Genomic DNA, 12800 nt, shown 5'->3' with positions numbered 1-12800 from the left:
CTGTCTAATTTTGCTTGCTTCGCTGTCAGTCGAACAAACGAAGACTAAAGCGTGAATGACGCTCTGTATACGATTTTAACGCCCTATAAGTTCGGGCACTTTTGAGCGCGGACCCGACGTCCATATAATTGTAAGTCAATGGTAAATTACTTTACCATATTTCTAATATTTGAAATGCGTGGAAAATTTTAGGCAAGCCGGTGGGAATCAAGTTATATGGACGCTTCGCCACTGGGACTATGCTAATTACATAGTCCTCGTTACAATGTTACGTACAAAACAAAAACGAAAATTAAAATAACTGTAGACATTTAGGCACTAAGTGAATATAATTTGACATAAGCAACAAATGGATGAAGAGGTAATCAATTTAAATAATAAATAAGAAATTTAAAAAGCATAATACCAAATACACACATCACATAATTGTAGATAATTAGGCACTAAGTAAATGACATTAGACACAAGGAACAATCAAACAAAGAAAAATAAATCGATTTGAGTAATAAATAAATAATTTAAATAGCGTAATATCAAATATACACAAATACACACTACTATGGTATGGCCTCGTTAGGAATTAAATCGGAGAAACCCCAAGCATAAACATAGTAACAAGTTTTTGCAAAAAAAAAATTGATTGGAAATAATTTGGTGTGTATCTTTTTAAGCCAAGATTGTCGAAGAAAATACTTATGAGTAAATATTGTGCAATTATATCCAGTGATTATACAAAAGATAAGATGGCGATACAGCGTGTTACCCTATACGAAAGACAGTTCGTTGTTTGTTATATCTGGTGACACGGATGGGTGTGGGGGTGCCTATCTGAAGCCGAGCAAATATTCCGTACGTTAACACTGTGAGATCCTGGTAATATAATGTAAGAAACAAACATGTACAAATTGGTATATGCGCTTTTGTATGGAAACGATGTACCTTTATTTTGCCACATCACAGAACAGAAATTTATCGTGAGACTGAAACATGGTAATTAATCGTACCGGTAACTTACGGAAGAAAAATAATCCCAGTATACATTACTAAAAAAACCAACCACAATTACACAAATTGTGTGGAATAAATGCGCCCTGAGACATTAGTTGACAAGTCCTATATGCCTGTAATTTCACTAGCACCCTTACTTATCAAAACCGAAGCTAACGTGGCAGTACTTCCTTAGACGCTCGTCTTTCGCAGGGAGTTGTAGAACCACTATATGTAGGTACGACGCGAACATACTCTCCCCATGTACGTAACTCTATCTACTAATGTAGTTATTTAGATAATAGTTCTCCCAGAAGGAATGGGGGTTGGATGGGTTCAGTACCAGAAAAATTGGACAACAAACTCTACATCAGGCAGAACAGCGGCTGCCCGGCCAAAGCGTCAGAGATGAGTACATGACTCTCAAACAAGTTGTCAAGGACTTTGATCAGGTTCTATCGGGATCAAAAAATTTCCAATAAAGTGCTTGATCTAGCGTCTAGCGTCTGTTGAAAGATATATGAGATACGCCAAGAACCGCGCGCCCGCACCCGCCGCCGCGCCGCACCCGGGCCAGCACTCTGAATGGACCTTTATGGACAGGCGTGACGGTTACCACCAGGCGCACGACTTATTCGTCCCAACACTTAGTATTATAAAAAACATAACAGTATTTTCTTTATGTTAAATAATTGACGCGCCACCGACTCGCCATTGAAGATTATATATATATGTATATATATGTGATTAATATATGATTTTCATGTCAATGCTTGTCCACAGTGATATGCAAAGTTTATGGCAGCTTGGAAGAGCTGAAGAAGAACTTCCTTCCCTGTACGTAAACCAGGAGTTACTTCCACAGGTCGTACCTTCTGCACAGTCGTTCAACGACTGTGATGAGGAATGCCATGAAGATAGGTAAGTAGATCGCCTTGTGAAAGAAATCGTCCAGGCTTACCTATTTCTGCCGCCAAGCAGGTTTTGAAGGGTGCTGGTGAAATTACAGGCACATTGGACTTGTCAATTTGTGTCTCATGGTTACTGGCGCAGTGGCAGTGCCCCTCAGTTCTTTGCGACTTAAAGCTCCGGGTGGCATTGTAATTTCTTCCAATATATAGATAGGTATAGATAACAAGTGTCGAGACAAACAAGTCGTGCACCTGGTGGCAAGCGACACGCCTGTCCAGTGCAGTTGCAGTGATACACAGAGCTTTAAATTGCAAAGATCTGAGGGCACTGCGCCTGTCATCCTGAGACATAAGTGGCAAGTCCCATGTGCCTGTAATTTCACCAGCACCCTTCAAAACCTGCTTGGCGGCTTTAACTGCCTCTGTGGCCGAACGGTTACCATGCCAGACTGCCACGCAGAGGTCCCAGGTTCGATTCCCGGGTCGGGAGAATTATTTGTATGGCCTACATTTATTTCTCTCGTGAGTTTGGGTGTAGTTTGTGATTGTCTATGTGTGTGTCCATGGCACCCGCGACACAGGGTTTCCCTAGTGCGGGGCTATGTTGAGTGTGAACGTTATTATTATTATTATTAATTAGTAATGCTTTGGCGGCAGAAATAGGTGAGGTGGCAGTGCTTCCCTGGACGATCTCTTTCATAAGCTCTACTGTTACTTTTGTATCGGGAATTTTTCAATTTTAATTTTATTATTAATTTCGAACATTATAATCTATTTTTCAGCAAGCCAATAGAATTCGAGCTGTTTGCGGAGAAGATAGGGCCTAATACTCCTAGTCCGAAGATGGACGCCGATTACGACGTATATTGTTCGACACCTGACTCAGATACGGACTCCGATTTCGAAGGTACGTTGGACCGACCCGTTTTTTTTATAACGTTTTTGGGAAGAAAGACAGAAATAAAGATGTTACTTAAGTACAATATTATGATTTTAACATTGACCTACTAACAAATGGACGTCGGGTTCGCGCTAAAAAGTGTCCGCACCTATAGGGCGTTAAAATCGCATACAGAGCGTCAATCGCGCAACAGTCTTCGTTTGTTCGACTGACAGCGCGGTTGTCAATCATGCAGTACTATATGATAATAACTTGTAAAAATTACTGCAGTAAAGTGTAAAAACAGGATTTTGTATCATACTTTCACTAAACAAATATATTGTGTTATCATAGTAGTCATTTAAAAGTGTTATTTGGTACAGTTTTAAAGTATTTAATTTATATATAAATTAATCGTAAATATAAATTACAAAACCAAGCAAAATAATCAACCTAACTGTCCTTTTTCTACACATTACATGCGCAAAAGATGGAAAGAGACCCATTACGTCAATTTCAAGAAGCCTAAATAAACTTCTTGGTCATTTTCAATTGTTCGAACTATAAGCGATTGAAATTTTTGGAACAAAGAAACTATAGAGTCGTGTTGATTTTAATCTTATTTTTATAGTACAAGCTTATTTTCACATTTGTAGTAATATTTGTATATATGTGTCAGCCCAACTCTATTATATCTTTAAGTGAATTTGTACAAAATTCGACATAATAATATATATAAAAATTAATTCATACTTACGAAAAAGGCCACTCCATTACTCTTATGTTCAAGTACTTTTCAGTCGAAGTTAAATATGGTGCATTTTGTTAAGTTTCCAGTAGAAGCTGAATATGGTGTTTTTGGGCCCTTAAATTGTTGCAAGCAAAATTAGGCAGTACTGCATTGACGTTACAACTTAAATTAAATGTTTTAGTTTTTTATATTTCGTTAGATATCACTACGTTTGTATAGGTTAACTTCGGACATTTTTTTAGTGGTTTTTGTATTTGACCCGATGTCCATTTGATGGTAGGTCAATGGATTTTAAGTTTAAAGTGTATAGCATTGTATGGTCCAACTCAGCAAATACTGCGCTGTTTCGAAGTGACCAATTTAAAAATGTAATAAGAAATAAAATTAAAAAGAAAATAAAAAGTTGTGGACGTGCATTAAAATAAGTACAACATATAAATAAATAACTCAATTAGTTTAGAAGAATAAAATTGCCATATCGACAGTGAACAGGCAATCGGTACTATTTAAATTTTGAGAACGTTACAGGTGAAGAAAAAAATTGCTTGTGTTATTTATACAGCATCTGGTTTTGGTTTAAAATAAAAATACACAGCTTTTTTAAGTATTTTTATTACACATGTATGTATGTACACTACGTACTTTTATTTAATGTACCAGTTGCTATATAAATGATTTTTTCTTCACCTGTAAAGTTGTCAAAATTGAGATGGTGTATAGATTCAAAATTGAGATAGAATTGAGATAGGTTGCCAGTTCACAGTGGTATGCCTACAGCGTTTTCAATTGAAGCTGACAATGGTTTTAAAATAAGTACGGGGCACCACCGAAATATGTCATTTTTCCTTCGAACCAGCGACATTTTTGCCATACCGGGACCTATTATCACTCTCTCAACTTAACTGCCTCCGTGGCTGATCGGTTACCATTGTAATGGCTATGTATCCCTAGTGCGGGGCTGTCAATGTGTGCGTTATTCATTTATTTGTCCCCTTCTCTATTGGCTCAGATTCTTTTTTTTATCCCGCCAATCCAAATTCAGAATTTTTATTTTAGACCATGTCTATAATGTGTTATACTTGTTTCAATCCATTTTGAGCAAAATGTAAACAAACAAGTCACTGACCCGACTATAGACGGTTTAGTGACGGCCAATTGTAATGCCAACTAGAAATCGATTAATTAATTGAATTAATCGATTTGATCAATTGAGTCATAGTAGCGGTTTTCCTTACATATTCTACATAAGCATATTTAAATTTTCCGAAATCTTAATTTTAATTCCTCCTTCAAATCGGTACACTTAGATACTCGTTCGATTGCGATTGAAATATTCGACTTACTAATCGATTACTATAACTTTAATTGAATGAACCGAATGTTTTTTTTCGTACAGCACTATGCAACCATAGTCATAGAGGTATAGATGAAAAATAACCTCACTTTGGGACTACCATTTTTCAAATACGATTTAACAATACTATTCAAATGAAAATTGTTGAAAAAGGTGACGATATATCAAGTCGAAATCTTCAAAATATACGTGAAAGTGTTACTCGTTGGATTTATTGCGTGATTGCTTTACAAATTTAACCAAACAGCTTTGTTTATACTTTTTGCTCAAAATGGATTGGCACAGACTCTAGTTACAAAAACTTGTATGCTATGTTAGTATGGAAAATGATTATTAAATACATGAAATAAAAAACTACATCAAATTATAAACTAAGCCCCTGGAACTCATTTGCACTGAGTACCACGGTCCGTTCTACGCCAGGGTGGACATCCCCTATTCGCCCTATATCTAACCCACACGGAGGCACTAAGGCGGACACCATTCTACGAGGCTCTAGCCTTGATAGAATCTCTAAATTAATGATAGTGACGTGTTCAGTAACTCTGAATCGACATTTCACATGCAAAAAGAGACAACACATTTTTTTTATTTAAACTTTCACGATTTGCACACATTATTTGATTTTTAATTAGGGACTTAATCACGAATAAAACATATTTTAATTACTTCGACGTTTCGGACATACTGCAACGTCCATGGTCTCGAAGGGATTGAAGAGGCAGGTATCACCCGCGTCTGATCCCACGGCGCCGACTCAACCGGCGAGAGGGAAACCCGGGGGGGTTTTAGTGGGGTAGGCCCTCCAGTCTGGAGGGAGAGTCCCCACATAACCCCTGAGTCTCCCTGGGCTCAGGGGTATCCATAAAGATTTCCCCCCCGTAAAAAAAAAAAAAAAAAGGTATCACCCGCGTGACACCCGCCTCTTCAGTCACTTCAAGACCACGTGATTAAGCTAATTCTATAGAAAAACATTTTTCCCCCTTGAACCTCCTTTATTTTTTTTTACCTTTTATTTTGGCACACTCACAAGATACAAATTATTCAATACAAGTAAAACTTATGACATTTTAACAAAAACAAATTAATTTGTTGTTCAGTAACAACCGCGTACAGCATGCAAATAACACTATGCCAATTAAGCCACGGAACGAAGAAGCGGACCTCACGAAATTTTCAATGTGCTTGTTGTCGGATCTTTGTATTGGTATAGCGTCTGACACGGTTTGCTAGGTAGGACACGTCAGTTCCAATCCGGCCGGATCGACGGAATTTTTTCCAAGTGTTCGATCTTTGTATTTAATAATTATAAACAAACTAGTTGAGTCATTTCACAAATAAATAAACGATTATTATGGTGGTGGAACATTCTGACATTCAATAAAAATTTTAATGCAAATAACATTTTGCAATGTAATGAATACAGGTTTCATTTTCACGCTTATTTTATAATTACCTTCCAGGGGATGATACATCAGGATCGCTACAGACAGAACTGATGCCGGTACTGGGAGGTTTTTTAATCAACAATTCAGTCTACATATCCGAGGATCATTGGCACACCCTCATCCCCATCGACACTTTGGTGCAATGCGCGTTATGCGATTCGTTTATCGACCAAGAAGAACGTGATTCCCACTCGGTCAGCACTAAACATAAGGAAAATTTGAAAATATTTCCTCCGCTTAAGAAATTTGATGAAGCCATAATTAGAAAGGTAAAATATTTTTTAGCTATTGCCTCGTGTATTGTTGCTTGTAGTTTGGAGGCTACTACTAGGCTTGATTATCAGTAATCGGAATTCAGGGTGTTAATTTATTTAAATTTTACTAAAGAATAACGTGGATATTCGGGTGGGTTAACTTAATTCACCTTAACTAATTCACCTAGGTGCATTAAGTACACTTTTAGTAAACTTAAATCACCTGGGTGCATTAGAAAAACATAAAAGTAAACTGCATTCACTCCATTATTTAATATGGATCCTTTTTGTCAGTGGGACTCATTTGCTCTGACCACTTGAGACACTTCCAATTGTTTTTGAATAAATAACGTTGATAAAGCTCTATTCTATTTTTGACAACTATCTCCACCAATGAGCACCATTTTTGTAATTTTTTTTCTAAAACATTGTCGTCTGTTATGTAATAGCACAACACATCTCCCTCTATGTATAAATTTAAAGTGAGCCATACTTAAAATGTGGACAGGTTTTACAACTACAACGCTTCGCTACTTGTGTCGTAGTTGAAATAGATAGTTGTCAAAAATAGAATGTAGTTTTCTAAACGTTATTTATTCAAAAACATTTGAATGTGTCTCAAGTGGCCAGAGCAAATGAGTAAAGCCAGAGTCCCACTGACAAAAAGGTTCCATATTAAATAAAGGAGTTAATGCAGTTTACTTTTATGTTTATATAATGCACCCAGGTGATTTAAGTTTACGAAAAGTGTACTTAATGCACCTGGGTGAATTAGTTCAGATGAATTAGTTAACGCACCCGGACACTCCCTTCTAAAAATCCCGGGACTTCTCGGCACTCCATTTGAAAATGCGTATTATTTATTGAAATTTGTGTACATCGACAAATTATTATTTCCTATTAAGTATTTGCTACAAATTATTGTCTCAAAAAATAATAATGTTAATAAAAATGGAAGCAAATTAATTTGCTACTCCGCGACCCAGTAAAGGTTAAAATTCGCAAAATAGCTGCGCTTGTGCTGAATAATTTTTCATGCAGTTAATTATAAACATAAATTAAATAACACAAGCGCAACTTTATTTGTTTTTTTAACTACTTACGTATTTAAATACTTTAGCCATTTAAAAAATAAATATGTGACAACCTATATATTGGACTGTTTAGTAAATATAGTTATCTGTTATGCAAGGCTGCAAGTGGTAGATGAAAGAAAAACAGTTGAACTATAACAAATCACTTTTAATAAATAAATATAAGAAATACGTTAATTGTTTTCACTGAAGAGGCTGATAAGCTTAGAGAATTGACAACATACATACGAGTACTACAATATCAATTACATACAAATATAGGTGACAGTACATTAGTAGGAGCACAAGAACATATTTATCCATTTGATCCTACCAGTAGGAGCACCCAGTAGGAACAAGAGGAAACGGCCGAAATTGTATTTACTCTTCAATCTGGTCAATTACCAGATTGAAGCGAATAAGCCTGCTTTTCTTCTTATTAGGCATGTTTAGCACATATTATTATTGCATATTGTATAATGTAAATAAATATCCCATATAATTGTAAAACATGTATTTGTTACAGATAAACAACAAATATCATTGTGGAGTCTGTAACGAACTATTCGACGTAACAGATCTCTCACACTTCGATAGCAAAACGCACGGAGACAATAAATTGTTTGCCATAAACAAAGCCACTGATCTTGTCTTCGATGAAACCCCATTTAATGATATACAAAATAATGAAAAACATATTAATGATTATTATCATTTCCGCACAAATAATATTATTAATGATACCACCACAAGTTCTAACTCCGATTTCAATGATTACAACATTTTCACTTATAATAATTTCATAAGTTTTCGTTGTAATGAAAATGAAGTTAATGATAATAATAGTTTTGATTATAATGAAGAAGAAACTTTAAATCCTTCAGTATCGTATGCAAATATTGCTAAGAAACCAAAAGTACGTAGAAATAAGTATGTAACTGTAAATTTGGGTACAAAACAATTGCAAGTACGACACGACGTTTATCATATGGTACATGAGACTAAATCAAACACTTATTCCTGCATAGTATGTAATACTAAAGGACTGATAAGACACAAATTTGATCATTGCGATGACGAAGAACATTTGAGAAAATTGGAAAAGTGTACGGTTGTTGAGGCGTACGACCAACATTATGTTAGACACGTAAGTTTTTCAAACCATTATCACTAATTACAGGTTTTTTTACCACGATATCATTTCTTTTTATGTTTTTGTGTTTTGTCGGAAAAACTTAATCTTTCGGTATAACTTAATCTTGTTCAGTGTGATTCGTTGGAAAGCTAAAGGTGGTTTTCCACCGAGGCGAGACGAAGATTGAAATTTGTAATGCAAAATTTCAATTCTCTCCTAACGTATCTTCAATGGTAATGGTCTGGATTGACGAGGTTGAGCGAGGCGAGTAGCGCGAGCTTTATTAATGACAATTTTTTGAGAAAATAGAACGGCGAGATTTCTATTTCCGTCTCGCGTCGTCTCGTCTCTCGCCTCGCCGGTGAAAAATCACCTTAATGCTTGTCGTTAATAATGATTACATTTTCTTTTCAGTTTAGCGATCATTGCTATCACTGTGGCCACTGCAATAACCTTCAAATAATAAGTGACATGGACGACCATCTCGAATCATGCAACCCGATAAAGAATAAAAATGTCACAGACAATACTAAAACCAATACAGCTGCCAAAAATAATGACAATAATCAGCCGACATTGTTGAAGGAAACCAAATGTACTAATACAGCAACTACAGTTACTAAACACGACAAAAATATAAATACAATTAATGAAAATCGCACACCCACACCGACTCCAGTTAATTTCGCGAATGGTGTAGCAAATAAGAATAATGAAAATATTGTTAATGAAAATAATGTTAATGATAAATTGAACAATCAAAATAATTGTATTGCAAGTACAAGACCGTTAATTTACGGTAACGTAGCTTTATATTTATTTGGACACAACTTCACACTTCCTATTATGTCTTATAATGTGTTGTCAGAGAGAAGTGACGATTTTTACTGTGGAATATGCGATTTTATATGTCCAAAGGACGGTATTGTTAGTCATACACATCAAATAAAACATGTGGAGCTAATCCAAATGACACCATTCCTTTTGGAATTTCATTTCAACTTAATTCGCGATGTAAGTATCTTTCAAATCTATATTTTTATTGTTTGCCACCGTGACAATCATGAATTTAACCTCTCTTATTCTGCCCTGTGTAAGAAAAAAAGGCACAACTAAAATTGATATCTAAATTGAGTTATATACGTATTTTGCGATCAGGAAAAAAGATCAACCTACATAATTTTTTGTAGAATTCTTTCGCAATAATTGTTGGATATACAGTAAGCTCAAAAGGCATACATGACATCAATAAGCAGATTTTCTGCCTTAAAAAAAACCAAATTTGACCTTTATAACGTTAATTATTGTTCAATTACTATAATTACTTCATAAATAACACATAATAAAAACGTAACTGTAATTGTGCCCTTTTGTTCTGTTCTAAGTCAAGTACCTGTTAGGTCATTTAAATCTCTTATCAGCGCGAATATTGCGTGAACTTAAAATTGTAACATTTCATTATTTCAGATCAGAGGCAAATGCCACTGTGCCATATGCAATATTCCAATATCACCTGACCAAATATATGGCCATATTAAAATTCCACAACATATCGATTTGCTCAACAGAGTTTTGGGATACATACCCGCTTTATTCCCAGTCCGTCCTACATCTAATGAGGCTCACTTGCCTCAGAATAGACCATTTATGCCTAATCCTGCTTTTGGGGCCAATAACCTTGGTATTATTTCTCTTCTTGGGATAAATGGGCTTAGACCAAATTTCGGAGCTCCTATACCGCCTATTGCGACAAATGCACCTTTACCATGGGTTGGAACTAATATGCCACCTACGGGAATAGTAAATCATCAAGTCCCAATGGTTTCGAATCTAATGCAATACCAATTTCCCCCATCCCTACCGGCTCATTTTAATATTGTGAAACAGAATAATGAAAATGCAACTACCGAACCCATCAAGTATATAAACGAGAATAAGATTAATGATACTCAAATTAATGAAAACGAGATTAATGATACGGAAATTAATGAGAAAAGTTCTAATGCAGAGGATGATGATGAAGAAGAATACGAATCGGATAATAATTTAAATGAGTTTAATAAAACTTTGGATTCTGTGTCTTCGGAAGACGCTGTTTTTGATATAGAAGAATATGTTTATTTGAAATTAAATAATACGTACATGAAAGTGGCAAATACGGCGTACAATACTCTTGTACATGTTGGAGATGGTACTCGGTATTGTTTTGTATGCGCAGTTCATATAGAACACTATGAATTGCAAAAACATGTTGATAGTAGACCACATATGGAAAATATGGAAAAATGTCGGTTTCTCGAGGAGTATAAAAGCCACTTTTTGAGACAGGTAAGAATTTTTGTAAACAACTTTAAATAACAGTTATTAATACGAATACCAAGAAAAAATCCTTCGACCCGACCGACTGGATTCGAACCAGCGCCTTCAGCATACCGTGCCTGATGCTCTCCCAATTGAGCTTCGAAACGAACCAGCAGATCTTACGAATTTTTATATGTATTTGTTGTAGAACCAAAAAACAAAGGTCTGCAACAATCATATGGAAAAATCCGTGAGGTGTAACGTCTGATACGGTATGCTGAAGGCGCTGGTTCGAATCCAGCCACATCTAAGGAATTTTTCCAAGTGTTCCATCTTTGTACTAATAATTATAACAAACTAGTGGACATTTTTCACAAAAAGTAATTAAATATCATGTTATTCAATAGATTTAATATTACAACGTTAAATAAGGCACTAAAAAGGCAATAAAAACGACCTGTATGACCTCTATTACATAGTACTATTTTTTTAATATCCATCGAGTATATAATCAGAAATAGAGACGAATAAGGGTCAACCATCCCTGGCAACTCATCAGGCAAAATGGCCTTATATAACTTTTAAACATCTACTCCCGTTTGCGCTGAAATCACAAGTTAGAAAGCTGAACAGCGTAGTACAGCGCCAACAAAATGACCTGTTTGTACGTCTCCGTATATTCCAAAAATATTCTGTATTTATTGTAATACATATAATATCTATAACAATGGGGGCTGTTCCCTTTGGTGGTGTAGGAAAAACAGCAAAACATCTAATTACAAAACAAACGGAATCACATTTCATCGGTAATTAAATATTAAATATGTAATTTTGCAATTTTCGTCTGTTATAGCAAAGTTCAAGTTAAACTGGTCGATTTGAAGTGAAACAATTGACGACACCCGTCAATTGTTTTGAATTCGAGCTGGCCAATCGGAACGCAGTTGTCATTAATGAATTTGGCAGAATAATTTTCAAACAAATTAAATGACATTTCGCGTCTATTTCTGGTTATATACTCGATGTTAATATCTCTCGGGAATCTTCGGCAACCGCAAGACCAGACGCATTCAATCAACTTGGAATTACCGAGTAGCTATTTCTCTTTATTTTTTAATTTTTTTAATTTCCAATTATCCTATCTGCCATTCTGTTAAAATCTGGTTGCAATGGCAGTTAAGTCTCAGTGGAATGTCAGTGTTGGCATATTCGTACAATTACTAACGATAGATGTTGCCTTATTAAAGCTACCATGGAAATTATTATGCATATCTTAATTTTTATCTAGTTTAATGAGGCTAAAGAGTCGCCATGACTACTACATAACATTAAAGTAGTATACCCTCTGGACGGGGAAACTAAGCAGGCCCAAATAAGTGGCCTTGGCAAACTTGGAAGTCTCTAAATAGGCTGCGGATCCAAGTCGGCCGAAGCAAGGAGTGCGTGCACGGGTCGGGTTACAGCTCGGAGAGCGCATGTCCGTGTGGTGTCTCCCCAGACAATGGCACATCGTTTGTCCTGCCCTGCGTGTCCCTACACTTGCACACGCGAGGACCTTTTCAACGCCACTGATAATGCTATCTTAGTCGCTAAGTATTGGCCCTCACAAATATAAATGTCAAGAGTCGACACGCCAAGAAGATCTCGTTTAAACAGCAATTTTATTGCAATAGGTTCTTTGAATTTTCATAGAATCTTCATGGTTT

At 35.8% G+C, this 12800-nt stretch overlaps 1 protein-coding gene across 1 annotated transcript; it reads left to right on the top strand.

Moving 5' to 3' along the window:
* Positions 1–1507: 1507 nt before the first annotated feature.
* Positions 1508–11121, top strand: LOC113233996 (the record flags this gene model as incomplete). The annotated part of the gene is made up of 7 exons (XM_026469224.1): positions 1508–1590; positions 1771–1908; positions 2681–2805; positions 6347–6600; positions 8185–8805; positions 9208–9807; positions 10261–11121. Coding segments are annotated over exons 1-7 (2682 nt in total), but the record flags the coding sequence as incomplete, so codon positions are not given.
* Positions 11122–12800: the final 1679 nt, after the last annotated feature.

The sequence above is a fragment of the Hyposmocoma kahamanoa genome, unplaced genomic scaffold, assembly GCF_003589595.1.
Source record: "Hyposmocoma kahamanoa isolate Upper Pololo Valley unplaced genomic scaffold, ASM358959v1 80744, whole genome shotgun sequence".
Taxonomy (NCBI): Eukaryota; Metazoa; Arthropoda; class Insecta; order Lepidoptera; family Cosmopterigidae; genus Hyposmocoma; species Hyposmocoma kahamanoa.
The sequence above is the reverse complement of the archived record's forward strand: the minus strand, read 5'-3'. Positions and strand labels throughout refer to the sequence as shown.